At 35.7% G+C, this 17,883-nt stretch overlaps 1 protein-coding gene across 1 annotated transcript; it reads left to right on the top strand.

Annotated features, from left to right (window-relative positions):
• The first annotated feature begins 16,970 nt into the window (after positions 1-16,970).
• LOC145139660 (uncharacterized) lies at positions 16,971-17,588 on the top strand. Its single transcript, XM_079073404.1, has 2 exons — positions 16,971-17,289; positions 17,398-17,588. The coding sequence occupies exons 1-2, from the start codon at positions 16,971-16,973 to the stop codon at positions 17,586-17,588; spliced, it is 510 nt and encodes a 169-aa protein (XP_078929530.1).
• Positions 17,589-17,883: the final 295 nt, after the last annotated feature.

Raw genomic sequence — 17,883 nt, 5'->3', positions numbered from 1 at the left:
GAGACTTATAACTACATATCTATAAATAGTGATTGGCATATTCATTATAAAGCGTGTTTAAAAGATGTAATCTTTGAGAGTTGTGAGTAGAGTTATTTATTTAGATGGGATCTAGTTTTTTTTTTTTTGTAACTCCTCATTATGATCGATAATATCTTTTAACACCCAAATCATCGTGTCGATTGTGTTTTTATTATTTCATATGTCAAATCAAGCTTTCGTATCGTAACATACTCCTATTTAAGGATATTTTAAGGTGTTTATTTGACTTCTCTACAACTAAATAAAAACATCTCAAAACAAATAAGGTTATACCTGATTTAATACAACGCAGAGGAACATTATATTCACGGATTGGTATAAACACTTACAAATGTTAAAAAGATGTAAAACAATATATATTTACATTGCATGGATATAATCAACGATATATGGTATTATGTTATATCATCGTCTTCGTCTTCATTTTCACCATTCATTTCTTATAAACACATATCATTTGAGAAAAATAACGAAAACATATCATCCTCTAATTGTACCAAAAATTTGTTGCATCAATTGACTGTAAATAAAGGCAAAATTTAGTGTACCTCACGATGTGTGAATACTGATTTTCTGATATAGACGAACATAAAACATGTTCGCGGGATAAAAGCATATAATGAGGCATTAATGATCTCACTTTACTGAGAAACCTATCCTAGCCGATTGACGTGGTTTGTTTTGTAGGTGAACAGAACACCATTCATTCACTATTTGATTAGATATTTGGAGCAAATCAAATAGAGTAACATTCACAAAAATAGAAAAATATATGATAAATCATATTATGAGATTACAATATCATGCTATGTCATTAAATGATGAATTTGATGACTTATTTACTGTCGAATGCGTGTTTATTCAATAAAGAATGCTCGTTCCGAGGGTCTTGAAAGAATCCAAAACTAAAAAACAATAAATTTATTGAGTTTTAAGTAAATCAAAAAATTTATTTTTGCTTTGATTAAACCCGAAAACATTTTGGTATATTGATTTGTTATTATTTACCTTGTTTTGTTGACATGTGAATGATTAATCGAAAATTTGGAAAATCCTTTGAAAATCCGAATTTTCTTTTTAAACTTACTGTATAAACGTATTGATCAAATTTTAGCCCACATTGTAATTTTAATTAGCCCAATATAAAATAGGCCGCAAAAGATAATAGGTCCATATTTTAATTGTCTTCAAGACTTAAATTGACAGTTTTGAATATTCAGATAACGAATGAGAGACAATTGTTGCTAGAATAAAATAAAGAGTAAATTACACGAATGGTCCATATGGTTTAGGGTAAATTGCACGTTTGATCCCTAACTTATTTTTTTAACTCGGAAGGTCCCTACTGTTTGTTTTTGTTACGCGGTTGGTCCCTGTCTTACCTAAAAAGATTATTTTGCCATTGATTTTTTAATTTATTTAAATAAACGCAACTCTAACACCATCTCTCTCACCTTATCTTATCTACCCCATCACTTTTCCTTATTTAAATAATAGTCTTTTTAGGTAACACAGGGACCAAGCACGTAACAAAAACAAACAGTAGGGACCAAGTGTGTAACAAAAACAAACATTAGGGACCTTCCGAGTTAAAAAAATAAGTTAGGGACCAAACGTGAAATTACCCCAAACCATAGTGACCATTCGTGGGACCATTCGTGTAATTTACTCTAAAATTAAAATAAAAAAATAAAATAAAAACACCTATAACATATTTTGTAAATTTTCTATTAACTTTTATGATTTATTAATAAATTTATATATAGTCTTTAAAGGTGTGATTGAAAGTATAATTTTTTTGGCTAACTTTTGGTAAGTTTATATGTAACTTTAATAAGTCAACTTTTGGGTCAAACTATAACCGAAATCAAACGAAACATATTAGTAAAAGAGAAACCGGATATATGAGTACTATGAGGCTATCAACACTAGGAAACCTTATGCTATACTGCGGCGAGTCTAGAATCGGGTTCAACAAGGTTCAATCGTGTTGGTTCAAGAGGAAATCAGGTTTAACCAAAAGAAGTCGATTCAACATATATAAAAACGGGTGGTGAGAGAACAGAGCCCAAACTGTTTATTCTTTTTTTTTTTTACTAAAATCAACTTAAACTTAAAGTAAATCCGGTCTAATGCCTCAAAAAAGTTTTATAATGTGAAAGTGCGAAAGAGGAAACACCTAAAAAAATAAAAAAACTTTCACCACTTTTTTATTGAAGTCGATATGAAACTCATTCATGTCACCCAGTACGATATGCATTCTATTATCTATAATTATACCTTTTTTTCTTCATTTTTGTCCAACGCTATAAGGTAGTCCCTTAATATTTTTTAAGGTAGGTCATAATATTTTTGGTATATAACTTATAGTAAAACTTAAAATTTTAGGTGGGTCAAAGGTCCCACCTTGGCATATATTAAACCCGCCTCTGATGCTACAGATGTATATAAGATCAAATGGGTCTGATTAATTCTAACAATCCCTCTCAAGCTGGAGCATACATATTAATCATGTTCAACTTGTTACAAATATAAGAAATCTGGTTCGTAGGTAGTGCTTTAGTAAAGACATCAGTGAGCTGACTTCCGATTCTAATGTGAGGTGTAGTGATGGTTCCATCTTCACCTTTCTCGTGAGTAAAGTGACAGTCTACTTCAATGTTTTTGGTTCTTTCATGAAAAACTGGATTGTTTGCAATGTGGATAGTTGCCTCATTGTCACACCATAAGTTCACTGGTTTAGATTGAGGGAAACCGATTTCACCAAGTAAATTTCGCAACCAATTAGTTCACAGGTGGTTTGAGTCATAGTCATTTATTCAGATTCCGCACTTGATCAACAAAATAACATTCTGTTTCTTACTCTTCTAAGAAACTAGATTTCCTCCAACAAAAAGACAGCACCCTGTAGTAGTCTGTCTGGTCGTAGGGTCACCATCATAGTCAACATCTATAAATTCTTCTATAACATGATAGCCATGAGTTTGATATAAAATGGCATAGCCTGTTGCACCTTTTAAATATTTCAAAATGTGGGCAACAACGTCCCAATGTGAAGTTATGGGGGAGGACATAAATTAGCTTTACCACCCTCATGGGGAAAGCGATATCTAGTTGCGTAATCATCAAATAGTTCAACTTTCCCACAATTCTTCTATACTTTTTCGGATTATCAAAGAGATCTCCATCATCTGTTTTTAGCTTCACATTTGGAGTGCAAGAGATAAGCACATGGTTTTGACTCAATCAGACATAAGTCCCACAATATATCTAAGCAATATTTCCGTTGAGATAAGCACATTCCTTTTCGAGTGCGAGAGAGTTCAATTCTAAGAAAGTAATTGAAGTGAGATAAGCACATTCAATTTGTTATTTTTCAGTCGAGCAGCTACTGGAAGCACATCGGGAATAATATTGTTCCTGCTACTACTACCAAAGGATTTGCAACTTCTCCAGAGATTTTAAGATTCAAAATAAACTAGCACCAAGATAAATTTCCAAGAAAACTCAACATAATAAAATTTCCAAATCTAAAAGGAAGAACAAACCACAATCAAATAGGTCGTTTGACAAGATGTAAACAACCAAGGAGCTCAGAATCAGCACATAACAAAACCCTGAATGTCTGGTGCCAGAATCTGGCTCTATGTGGTGGTGGCGGCGCGTGGGGAGTCTGAGGTGTTCGGAATGACGTTTTTTTAGGGTACCTTAATCAAATCCTTCTGAAAGCAGTGGTGGTAGCGGTGAAGCAATGATCCTTCTCTAAATTGTCGTTATCTTTCACAACAGATCTGAGTTGTACTCTCATGGTACAACAGTTCAAAGCAGCTGCAGATTTGAGTTGTACTCATAGGGTACAACACGAAATGCAAGAACCTACTAAGCTAAATATGATACATATTAGAGAACATATTTTTGAATATTTATTGCATTTAATGTGAGGTTGAAGCCTCATTATATATACATAACATTACCTAAAAGGGAAACTAGACAAATGAGTATTGGATTTTCGAATTGACTTGGTTCTTGGTGCGACTCCGATAGTCAAAGCACCTTATCGGTTAGCACCTCCCGAGCTGTCAGACAAATGTTTTATTCGGCCGAGTAGTTCGCCATAGGGAGTGTCGATTTTGTTTGTGAAGAAAAAGGATGGGTCGCATCGGATGTGTATCGACTACCGGCAGTTAAATAAGCTAACGGTGAAGAATCATTTTCTGCTTCCGAGGATTGACGATTTATTTGACCAGCTTCAGGGTGCATCTTGATTTTCCAAGATTGATATGCATTCTGGTTATCATCAGATGAGGGTCAGGGAGGAGGATACGCAAAAGACAGCCTTTTTCGATGAAATCGATATGAACAAGTTATATATTCGGTAAGCATGTCAAACCTAACAAACAAAGAGTGGTAATAAAATCAATGCATGTTTGCACTAAAGGGTAGTACGCAGTAAGCATGGTCGAATACACATGGAGACGTCCTAAAGCTAATATCTTTTTACGCCATACACAACGGGAATTAAAATAAAGAGGGGTCTTTATAATTATTAAAAATAAAAACTAAAATATATAAAGATTACATACATTGTAAACTATAAGAAAATTTAGAGTAAAAGATGTTCCACTTATGAAAAGACTTCGACTTTTTATGTGATTAATCATCAGATTTTCTTTTTAATTCGAGTTTCTATCTAATGATTTCATTTTTGGTTTAACCCAACGTTTGATTTTGTTTCGATCTATGTTGTCACATGAATTAGAATTCAAGCAATATAGTTATTCAAATCAATAAAATTCGTAATTGTTTTACAAGCTAATAATAAGTAACAAACATCAAATTGGTTATGTAATGATGTAAACTAAAAATTACAAATTTTTACGCTTGCAAGAAATATTGATTGTTGTTGGGAATTTTACACTGAGCTTAATGCGATTCTTTAATTTATATCTAAGATTTTGTTTAAGTTTTGTTAAGAAAATCATGTTGAATTCAAAGAACTTGTTTTGATTAAAAATTTGGTAAAAAATAATTGCTAGAGTTTGTTAGGAGTTTCACTTTTTAGTATTAACTTAGATAGACTGTGTATATTTTAATTGGAGTCAAATCCATTAAATCGAAATTCATACTACACTTATATGATTTAAAAATAATAGTATATCTTTGGGGACTCAGTTTAATCCATAAATAAACAAAAATAGTCACTTGTATTCAAACACATAAAAGTAAAATGGATGCTAAAAACAAATAAATTAAACTAAAACTATCACTATTACGCAAATAAAATTAACATCAAACAGGAGTAAAAACAATCTAGTTTCGAGCATGAGCATATTTCCAACAGTTCTGACTTCTATTATAAAAGTTGTAGAAGCTTTGAGAGCTTGGTTTCTTGGGGTGCTGGGTCTTAATGGTCAGGGATATATAGACTTTTTTGGTAGGCTTCAAGATCCAAGTGTTTGTAGTGCGGCTTCGAGGCATTGGAAGTCTATTATTACAATTCTATGACAACTCCTAGGTAGGGATTTGGACATGTTTGAGTTTAGCAGGATTAGTGTGGTTAGTTAGGTAGCTTTTTCTTTGCATCGGGAGTCGAGGGTTGAACTTGAGCAGTGAGATGCTACATCGGTGTGATTAGAGGGTTTATTTTTTTGAGTAACCAAAATTTCCAGATAAAAATTTTCATTTCAAACATCCAATAGTCATGACAAAACAACCAAAAGTGTATCATAATGAAAATAGTATCAGAGTACAAATCCCAAAATCACATAAATGCGGAAAACATGAGCAAATTCAGTGCGATCAAGTCGGGCCCTTCCCTTTCGAACTGGAGGTACCTGAAACATAAACTGAAAATTATAAGCACAAAGCTTAGTGCTCCCCCAATATACCTCAAACCATACATACATAACAGTCAAAGCATAACTGAGTCTATTTCAAATCCTTCGGTCTCTTTCAACCGGTATTGGGTCTGTGTGACATCCCCATTTTCACGGCCAGAAAAGACCGATTTTGTTTATGCTTTATAAAAATCAGAGTTCCTCTTTTAATAAAAACGTTGCGGAATTTGTTCCCAGAAAAACATGATAAATACGTTATCAAAGCATTTCCGAAGAAATGTATTTTTATCCATTTTAAAACATTTGGGATGTCATCGTCAATACATAAACATAAGCATAAACAGATCTTACATTCATTTACACTAGTGATCTACATCTCTGTTAAATCCCTCAGTGTAAAGTAGCTTCATATCGACACATGTGATACAAATAAGCTTGAGTGGGTCAGGTTGGGAAACCTGGTGAATACATAGGGTTTTCAACCCACAATAATTTAATTATTATGTTTAAACATCAAACAATCAACCCAATTACCCATCCCCATTATCTTACTTACTCTTAAGGATCTACCCTAAGAATCATCTATCCTGCATTCGTTCATTTTGAAGCCCATTGCTTCCAGGGTTTATATGATAGGCACTAAGTCCATAGCTGCCAATGCTTGTTCGTAAAGCACTAATTTCATAGCTGCTAAAGTTCATTCATCGGGTACTAAATCCATAGCTACCAGTGTTCAGCTAATAGGTACTAAATCCATAGCTACCAACGTTTATCTAACAGGTACTAAGTCCATAGCTACCAATGTTTATTCGATAGGCACTAAGTCCATAGCTGCCGATGTTATTTGTTAGGCACTAAGTCTATAGCTGCCAATGTTCACTCATATCATCTTTCATCTCTCATCATTCATCTACCCATGTTTTACCCAACATATTCGTCGATATAAAATACATATACAATTTAAATCATTTAAAACATGTATAAATCGTTCATCCCTCATAGATATCAAGAACACAGATAATATGCACACATAGCACGTAATTTATATTAAATACTTCATATATATATATATATATATATATATATATATATATATATATATATATATATATGTGTGTGTGTGTGTGTGTGTGTGTGTAAAATGAAATTAACTATGCACTCACTTGTTAAGGTGGTGATTCCAAACTCAGACAGCGCTTCGCTTCTTAAAAAATAATTTCCTTCGACGAAACCTAGTATTATTACCACTAGATTTTTGTCTAATATTTACCGTGACTAATTATTAGTCTTAGCATTATTATTGTTATATAAGCGTTTAAACAATATTTTCCAACCACTATGTACAGACAAGGGCCAGACATAAAACACCGGAGGGCAGAACCATTTTGGCATATAGCACTTCTGAAATCCAACAACCCTATGCGGCCCTTTAAACCAGATTCCCCGTACCGCGAGTAGTTAAAAAGATATTATAACGACACTTATATAAGTCATAATAATAGCCCAAATATTTATTATAAGTTCATAATAACAATACTAACTTTAAATATAAGTTATCTTTAAAATATGGTAAGCATAACTTACTTACAATGGGGTTTTAGCTAGGAGCCGGCTCTGCAGGGGCAGAACTTCGTCGCTGAATCTTTCTAAGAAAGATTCTTGCAGCGCTTCAGCGCTTACCTTACTATACTAAAACTACAGAAAGAGAAGTCGAATCACGAGGGACCGAAATGCTCGGGGGATAAGAAGAGAAAGACTTTTGAATCAAGAGAATGGTGCAAGAAATATGAGAGCTTAGAGGCTCTTATTTATAGTAATTGAATTTTCAAAAACCACCCTCTATATTTACTTAAATGACTAAACACCCCTTTATAATACTATTTTAAATAGATTTAATGATATTTGTACTAAACTAATGTCGAAAGTACTCAACATTAGTCTTATAATGACCGCATCGTCGATACCTTTCTAATGATATATACATATGTATATATATGTAGACGTATATATGATTTACGCTTTATTTTAATACGTAAATGTGCTATTAAAAATTATAACTCGTTCATACGAACTCCATTTTTGACGTTCTTTATATCCACGCGTTGGTATTTACGAGTACTACAACTTTCATTTAGACGTCGTCAGCTAATTCTCATTCTATCTCAGATTTACAAAACTGTATCGAATTTATCGCGCTCGAAGAGTAGGGACCAAGTTTCGTCCATATCTTTAACATACGAGCTCTGTTTTCGACTGTCTTTTTATCGTTGAACTCCTATTAACGATATCTTCATTTCTCGTTTAGACTTTTTTGGTTAAAAATCGACCGATCTAAAATTCGAATTTCGGGTTGTGCACTGCTATGTTAAATCTTAGAAAAATCATAACTTCCTCATACGAAGTCAGATTTGGACGTTCTTTTTATGCACACTCTCGGTTTAACATATACTACGACTTTCGTTTAGATCGCTAAGTCTAGAAAGTATTTTATCATAAATTCACTTTTTATGATTCCCGGTGTCATGTTGGTTTTGCCATAAAACTTCGATAGATCATAACTTCTTCGTTATAACTCGGATTTCGGCGTTATTTATATGTACGGAACCTTTATGACATATACTATAACTTGGTTAAATAATCTTCTATCAAAAAGTCATTTTTGACGCTCATTGTCTCTAAATTGACTAGCCCGAATCTACGGGCGTTATAGTCTGTTTCAACCCATTCGGTCTCTTTCGACCAGTATTGGGTATATCTCAACCCCTTCGGTCTCTTTCAAGCGGTATTGGGTATATCTCAACCCCTTCGGTCTCTTTCAACCAGTATCGGGTCTATCTCACCCCCTACAGCTAACACATAATCATAACAGTAAGAGGCACAGAGACAACCAACATATACAGGAAATTGTCACGAAGACAATTATCATCGTACCAACATAGTCTAGTGGGTCGACGTTAGTGCTTCCAACCCACAAGTAAAGCGAAGGAAACTCACCTCAGTCTGAAGATGTCAAATCATACTCGGGTTGCCGGATCGTGAAGTCCTCTCACTAAATCACAAAAAATAGAACCCTGATTAGCAATTAGGTCATTAACCCTACCCGAGAGTCTAAATCCTAAACCCCGTCTTCAAGGGTAAAAAGGTTGCTTAACCCATCCTTAGTTGGGCCTAACAATGGTACAAGCCCAAAATAAAGAACCTTAAGGCCCAACATAGGCCCAACATAGGCCCAAACGCTCCAAGATGGCCTAAGTCCCAAACTCAACAAAGCAAGAGCCCAACTACACCCGAGCCCAAAACTCCAAAAGCCCTCAGGCGGTCGTACGCGCGACGTACCTGGCTCGTATGCCCGACGTACGTGGCTGATCCAAAATCGAGGTGTTGGCCCAATATACGCAGCGTACTCAGGAATATGCCCAGCGTACTGGTCAGACAGCCAAATCCACTCCAAATGACTTAATTTATTAAAGTTGTGACATCCAAACTTCAAGTCAACGATTTATTTGACACCTTTCCAAGGTGACACCTTCAAGAGTACCATATCTTCAACTTGGATCTCTAAGTCTAAACGACATCTATCCGTGTAACTCTTCTGCCGGCTCTGAGATGTCGAAAGTCTGATGAGAACCTGTTGAATCATCACCGTCAACTTGAGTACCACCTCGGTACTCCCCATGACCCGTTGACCGACCTCCCCCCCCCCCCAAACAAATTAGGGCCCTACACTTCCTACCATAGAGCATCTCAAAAGGAGGTCAATAAATGCTAGTGTGATAACTGTTGTTATACGAAAATTCCACCAATGGAAGATACGTATCCTAACTACCGCCAAAATCCAGAACGCATGTCTGTAGCATATCCTCCAAAGTCTGGATAGTCCGCTCACTCTGACCATCAGTCTGCAGGTGGAAAGTTGTGCTGAAATGCAGACGAGTACCCAACTCCTCGTGGAATCTCTTCCAGAACCTGGAAGTGAACCGAACATCGCTATTAGAGACCAAGGAAACAGGCACCCCATGTCGTGCCACAACCTCTCGAACGTAGATGTCTGCCAACTTCTTCGTAGATATACTCTCCTGAATTGGGATAAAATGAACGCTCTTGGTCAGTCGATCCACGATGAAGCATATTGAATCCACTTTGCGCATCGTCTGAGGCAACTTGCAAAGCATATTGAATCCACTCTGCGCATCGTCTGAGGCAACTTGGTGACAAAATTCATCGAAATCTCTTCCCATTTCCAAACAGGCATATCTAATGACTCCATTATTCCATGGGTTCGCTGATGCTCGGCCTTGACTTTCCTACAAGTCAAACACCTCTCCACATACCATCCTACATCTCGCTTCATACATGGCCGCCAATAATCATGTCGGAGATCTCTATACATTTTTGTTGCTTCAGGATGAATAGAGAATATCGACTTGTGCACCTCCTCCATCAAAACCTGTTGCGCACCACCCTAATATGGAACTCACACCCTTCGAGGAAGGGTCAATATCCCCCAGCTATCATAATAGAAGGAAGCCACCTCACCCATTATGCGTTCACTCTTACGGTTCTCTTCCTTCATAGCCTCAGCTTGAGCCTCTCGTATATGATCTAATAGTGGAGTAATCACCATCATCCTCAAAAATAGATCCTTGATCGGGGCAGAAACTGCCTTGCGGCTGAGGGCATCGGCCATCATGTTGGCCTTCCCCGGGTGATAAAGAATCTCACAATCGTAATCCTTTACCACGTCCAACCACCTACGCTGCCTCATGTTCAGATTCGGCTGATCCATCAAATACCTTAGGCTCTTGTGATCCATGTAGATAGTACAATGGACCCCATAGCGGTAATGTCACCAAATCTTGACGGCAAACACCACAGCCCCCAACTCCAAATCATTTGTAGGATAATTCGTCTCATGAGGCTTCAACTGCCTCAAGGTATAAGCGATCACATGACCCCGCTGCATCAGAACTGCACCCAAACCCATGATCGAAACCTCACAATATACCACAAAGTCCTCAACACCCTCTGACAGGGTCAGAATTGATGCCTCACGTAATCTCTGGCTCAGAGTGTCAAAAGTTGCCTGCTGCGCAGGCCCCCAACGAAACGTGACAGTCTTCTTTGTCAACCTGGTCAAAGGAACCGCTATCTTGGAGAAATCCTGAATGAATCTCCGATAATAACCTGCCAATCCATGGAAGCTTCAAATCTTAGATTTAGACCTCGGGACTTCCCACCTCATCACCACCTCAACCTTGGCCGGATCGACCAAAATAGCGTTCTGGTTGACAAGGTGTCCCAAAAACTACACCTCGCACAACCAGAATTCACACTTGGAGAACTTTGCATACAATATCTCCCTCCTCATAGTCTCCACTACATCCCTCATATGCTCCTCATGCTGCTCCTGGGTCTTGGAATAGACCAGGATGTCATCAATAAACACAATCATAAACTGATCCAATATGGGCCACATACGCGATTCATGAGATCCATGAATGCGGCTGGAGCATTAGTGAGCCCGAAGGGCATCACCATGAACTCGTAGTGACCATAACGAGTCTGGAAGACCGTCTTCTGCATATCCTCCTCTCTGACCCTTATATGGTGATTACCCAAACGCAAATCAATCTTGGAAAACCAAGATGTGCCCTGAAGCTGATCAAATAAAACGTCAATCCACGGAAGCGGTCAATGGTTCTTTACCGTTAGCTTATTCAGCTCCCGATAGTCAATACACTAATATCAGACGAGAATCCTACAGATCCTTCGACAAAGGCTATGAGTAGGGTTAAGCACAATCATTATGCTAGTAGCATTAGATTAAGAGATGATATTAGTTTTAATAGTTAGATGATTAGTTTGAAACTTGTAACAAAACAAATGTAATTGACTTTTGGTGATTAAATAATAGAGATTATTTATGAGTTTTTTACTGCCTTTGTCAATTATTTATTCTTGTGTTTCGTTTTGCATGTTTTACTTCCCGAATAATTTTAATTATTCAAATTCCACAGTCACTCATACTTTGGGAAGTAAGTAGTGAATTAATATTGTCATGAAATTGATTGTAGATTGTCTAAGGGAGTTATACAACAATTGTATTGCTAGAACATTCATGAATACTTAGAAATGGAGATTTAAGTATTAGATAAACTCACCCTTAAAGAATTACTTTATGGATTATATCACGACTAATTCTAAGACGATAATATCTTTTATTCTTAAAACGGAGATATATGAGTTGTAATTTACAAGTCGGTTGTGCATTGGTACTGTGAAAACGCATCAGCAACATGATGTTATAAAACGCAATGTCATGTACGATTTGGTGAGTAAATGATACAAGCATATAAGTCAAAGTTTATTCTTTCCTTTTGCCCTAACGGGAAAAGCGATATCTTTGGGCCCCTTGGTGATTTAGTTTTCTCTTATAGTGTTGGGCCCAATCAGGACTCAATTGATGTGTTTAATTTGAAGTCTTATATTGTCATCACAATTCAGAAATCGGGAAACAAAACTTGGACAATGAGATTGATTCTAATCCATGTATCATGTCTGTATGATATCTAGTAGAACGGAAGAATATTTAATCACTTATCTAAGAACCAATGTTTCTTTAAATCAGACTTCAGTAGTTGCTTCGAAAAACACACTTTACCGTTTCATTTGGAAGTTGTAATTTAGTTATAGACTTATCCAAGTGAGAGACTATTGGATTAGGTGTCTAAGCCATTAACTAAATTATTATAAACTTAAATTATTAGCAAAGTCCTTTTGGGTTTCCCTCAAACCTAATAAGAGACGAGAATGCTCTTTGGAGAGAGAGACTGATTTATTAAGTTATTATATGATTAATAAATTACATAGAAATAAAAATAAATAATTTATTAATATGCTTTGAAAAAGATATATTAATTCAAAATTATATTGTTTAATTATAAATTAATCAGAAATTAATTGGAATTAATTTTGGGATTAACTTGAATAATTAAAAGTGGAAGGACTAAAGGTGGCAATGTTCAAAAGATTGAGCATTGACCAATTCTAGAACCTCCCAAGAGGGTTGGACGAATTGTGGATTGGTTCTAGAGCTTTTCTTGGGCTCTAAGGAAACTTGAGGGGAAAGCAAGAGGGATAAAGCTTATCCAAGGAAACCGGTCTTATCCAATCCCCACTAGTCACCTATATAAACCCTCCTTGGGTCTCATATTTTCAGCCATCAGACCTCTCACAAGAATTCTGAAAATTCCCTCCTCTCCCCTCTCTCTTCAATAACCTCCATCTGCTAGCGTTTGGGTGTGAGCCATCAGAGGCACGAGATTTCTGGTGTTGACTTTCTGAAGTTCTACAAATAAGGATTGTTAGTTTATTTACAATAATAAACTAAAAGGTATGTTTTCTATTATCCATTCTCCAATTTAGAAAATAGAAATTTACTTAAGGGTTTTATGTTTTCTGCCAAAAATATGATTTTTGTTATCTATAAAGCCCATCGTTAGGTTGTATACCTAAATAAAGACATCCACTAGAATATTTTAGGGTAAATGCCTTAAATAATATTAGGTGCTAAATAAGAAATATTTATATGGCATAACTTAGGTTGAATACCTTACTTGCTATAATATGCCCTAACATACTTTAGGAAGAGATGCCTTTTTATGCTAACTGATATGTAACATAGCATGCCTTAAGTGCTTACCTAGATTGCTATTAATAGAAATTTAAGGTTTATTGTCGGCCTTGAAGGTAAGAAAGGAAATTTTATGTGTTCAGGCTTCTAAACAATACTTACTGTAGTAGAACTGGCATGTAACTATTCGGGGAAATAAGGATGATCTACACGTCTAATCAATAATAAAATCTTCCCTTTTATAATGAACTCATCTCTCGGTACACTGAACGCCTTCTTTGGTGTATAAAAAGGCATGTTGAGAACATGTAGCAGATTGGGGAGTGATAATGGAAACCAACAGATTGAGCCTTGTGTGATCGAGCGGGCACTTGAAGTCATGCCAGTAGCTGAAGCCGTCACAATGGTAGGAGTTCAAGCTATGATTTGGGAAATTCTAGCAGAAGAAGCCAAACAACTGCTCCAAGGACATAGGAGAGAATTCACTACACTAGTTATCAAAGCCATAATAAGTGGAGATCAGTCCGAAGAGAGACGTTATAGTAGGACCGTAGATCAAACCGAACTGCGAAGGGATAGGAAAGACAACACCCAAGAAGGGGTTGGCAGAAATGGATGCAGTTATGAGGAAATCATAGCATCCAGGGGCGGTCCTAGCTAGGTGCCCGTTATGGCACCGACAACACCTAGCTTTCGCCCACGTAGTGGAAAATTTTCTGATTTTTTTAAAATTTTACCTGTTGTGCTACTACGTAAAAAAATTGTGCAACTATTAAAAACGTTTTGTGCAACTATGTAAAAAAAATATGTCACTCTATTGGGAATTACCAAACGAAAAAATTAATTATAAGCTTACAACTTATAATTAGCTACATCGGAGCCCAATGTTTTAATCCATTATTGTCTAATAGCCCAAAGCCCCAAATAAAACATTAATTGGACAAATTAGCCCAATTCTAATTGCTTGTAAAAAAATAGCCAAATCCTAATTAAGTAATTGTATTATTGGCTAGAAGAAAAGAAAAAAAAAACACACGAGTTCCTGACTTCCTTCGACCATTCATTCGTGACTTCGACAGTCAACACTTCGTGTTTCACTGATCCTGACATTCTTCCCCCTTGAACGAGGCAACGATCGACACCATGGCTGTTGGCACAAAGCTATAGGAGTAAAGTTGCGATTTCTACTTTCTTGATTAACAAAATCAACTTCATCAAGCCCTAGAATGAAGCAAGTAAGTTTTACCAATTCATTTAGGTATTTGAAATGGATATGTTTTTTTTGAAGTTATTGTTGACTTGGGTGAAATTGATATGTTTTATTGAAGTTATTGTTTGCTTAGGGTATATTGCTATGTTTTTATTGAATTTATTGTTTGATTAGGTGAAATTTCTATGTTTTATTGAATTTATTGTTTGATTAGGTGAAATTTTTATGTTTTATTGAAGTTATTGTTTGATTAGGTCATTACTCATTAGATGTAATTGGCTAATTGTTATGTTTTTATAGGTTAAACTTAGTGGTTTTTTACCAGAAGACAAAGACCTAATCCTAATGAAAGTGGTGAAGAATGTTCCCAAATACCAATCACTAATCAATCAATCCCTTCCGTTTCTCATTCTAATGCACCTCCACAAACACCAATCACCAATCAAACAATCCCTTCGGTTTCTAATGCAATTCCACAAACACCATGCTCTAATCAACCTAATGATAATGTTGACTTGAAAGATCTTCCAAAGGACCCGACGGATACGCCAAAGACTACAAGTTACAAATCAAATATAAGAGATGATGTAAGAAGAGCATATTTGCTTCAAAGACCTTGTCAAATAAGGGCACATAAGTTTCCAAAAAAGAAAATAGGTGATAGATTTAGAAGATTCGTTCCTTCATGGTTTGATGATTTTGATTGGTCGGAATATAGTGTGAAAAGAATAGAGCATATTGTTTATATTGTTATGTGTGTGGAGACCTCATGAATCAAAGAGGAGGGAAGATGCATCTGTTTCCCAAGATTTTGATACTTGGAATAAAAAAGATGCATTTCGGACTCATGTGGGTGGTGTTGATAGTTTTCACAACAAAGCAAAAGAAATGTGTAAATTTTTAATGAGGGAAAAACAAGCTATTAATGTAGTCTTGAGGAGGCAAACTGAAGCGGAGGACAATAAATATAAAGCTCGATTACGTGTTTCTATTATTGTTATTAGACTTTTATTGAAAACCGGTTTATCGTTTCATGGTCATGATAAGTCGGTTCACTCGGAAAATATAGGGATTTACATTGAAGTGTTAAAAGCCATTCGAGAGACTAGTGAAGATATTTTCAACAATAATTTAGAAAATGTTCCTAAAACCAATCAACTGATTTCCCCTAAAATTCAAAAAGAACTTGTGCAATGTTTTGCACAAGAAGTACTTTTGAATATTCACGAAGAGATTGGTCAAGATGTATTTGCTTTATTGGTTGATGAATCTAGTGATGTTTCAAAAAAAGGAACAAATGGCTATTGTTTTACGATATGTCGATAGTCTTGGCTTTGTGAAGGAAAGATTCAGTGGACTAGTGCACGTGATGGATACATCCTCTTTGACACTTAAAAACGCCATAAATGAAGTACTTACAAGTAATAAGTTGAGTTTTAGTTAGGTAATTTATTCTTTACATTTTTGTTATTTCAATTTAAATTAATTCAGTTTATGTGTTATATTAATATATATATATATATATATATATATATATATTAATAGATAAGAGGACAAGGTTACGACGGGGCTAGCAATATGCGAGGGGAATTCAATGGTTTAAAAACTTTGATATTACAAGAGAATGACACAGCTTTTTATGTACATTGCTTTGCACACCAACTTCAATTAGTGGTTGTGGCTGTAGCAAAGAAGCATGATGGTGTTAGTGACTTTTTTGCGCAAATTTCGTTGGTGGTTAATGTTGTTTGTGCCTCGTGTAAAAGAAAATACTTAATACGGGAACATGCAAGAGAAAGGGTGCAAAAAGGCTTGTGTAGTGGTGAACTTGAAACTGGAAGAGGGTTAAATCAAGAGACTACACTTGTTCGAGCAGGAGAAACAAGATGGGGTTCACATTTCAACACACTCACAAGTTTGATGTAGTTGTTTGTGGATGTTCTTGTAGTTTTAGATTTTGTGAAATATGAGAGAGGGTCATTGGCAAACCGTCAACAAGCGTCCGAAATCTTAGCATATTTTAAATCATATGAGTTCGTGTTTTACTTACATATGATGTATGACATTTTACGCCTCATGGGTACATTGTCAAAGCAACTTCAAAGAAAAGATCTAGGCATTTTAGAAGCGGCTTCGATGGTTAGAAGGACAATGGAGGCATTACAATCTTTTAGAAACACAGGGTTTGCTAGTATTTTTTCCAAAAGTATCCTCTTTTTGTCAAACACACAAAATTGATACTTTAGATATGGAAGGGTTGTATATTGGTGCGAGAAACCGTAAGACTACAAAGAATAATATGTTTCATTTTGAGGTTGAAATCTTCAACACGGAGGTAGATATGCAACTTACTGAATATCAGGATCGATTTAGTGAAACAAGCACCCAGTTACTAGAACACATGGGTGTTTTGAGCTCTTGTGATTCATTTGCACAATTTGACAAATCAAAGTTGTTGAAGGTAGGTCATTTATACAAGTATGACTTTGATGATTCGGATATGATAGACCTTGAAGGACAATTTGATATATTTTATCACTCTTGCATCAAAGATGAGCGCTTCACTAGTTTGAAAGGAATTTCCAACCTTTCTCATTTGATGGTTAGTACGGGGAAGCATCATTCTTATCCTTTGGTTTATAAGCTTTTAAAGTTGGCTTTGATATAACTCGTAGTGACCGCAAGTGTAGAAAGATGTTTTTCAAAGATGAAGCTCTTGAAGACCAACTTGCACAACAAAATTGGCGATGACTTTTTGAACGACGCATTGCTTTGTAATGTTGAGACCGAAGCACTTATGAAAGTTGAGAATGAAAAAGTAACTGAGCGGTTTCAAAAGATGCCTACACGAAGAGGACAAATTTAAATTGTAATAGATCGTTGTTATATTATGTTTTGTATTATGTTTAACCGTAAAAAAATTGAATTTGACGTAATGAATCATTTTTATGTTTTATATTATGTTTGACCGGAAAAGAAAATTATGCAACCCCCTACTATTAATTCCTGTATCCACCCCTGATAGCATCCCGACCCCCAAGTCATTCTGGAGAACCAACATCGGTGATAATTATGCAATGGATCCATGAAATGGAAATGGTATTTGAAAGCTGCGACTATAGCAACAAACGGAAAACAATCTTCGCAGCCAGACAACTGAA

The sequence above is a fragment of the Lactuca virosa genome, chromosome 9, assembly GCF_052849685.1.
Source record: "Lactuca virosa cultivar CGN04683 chromosome 9, Lactuca_virosa_CGN04683_v6, whole genome shotgun sequence".
In the NCBI taxonomy this organism is placed as follows: domain Eukaryota; kingdom Viridiplantae; phylum Streptophyta; class Magnoliopsida; order Asterales; family Asteraceae; genus Lactuca; species Lactuca virosa.
Note: the sequence above shows the minus strand (reverse complement) of the source record. Positions and strands in the feature narration are given on the sequence as shown.

Excerpts from the sequence above, each read along its gene's own strand:
- LOC145139660 (XM_079073404.1), top strand. The coding sequence starts at position 16,971 with ATGGAAGGGTTGTATATTGGTGCGAGAAACCGTAAGACTACAAAGAAT. Across the intron at positions 17,290-17,397 it reads CAAAGATGAGCGCTTCACTA|TGACCGCAAGTGTAGAAAGA; the intron begins GTTTGAAAGGAA and ends TATAACTCGTAG.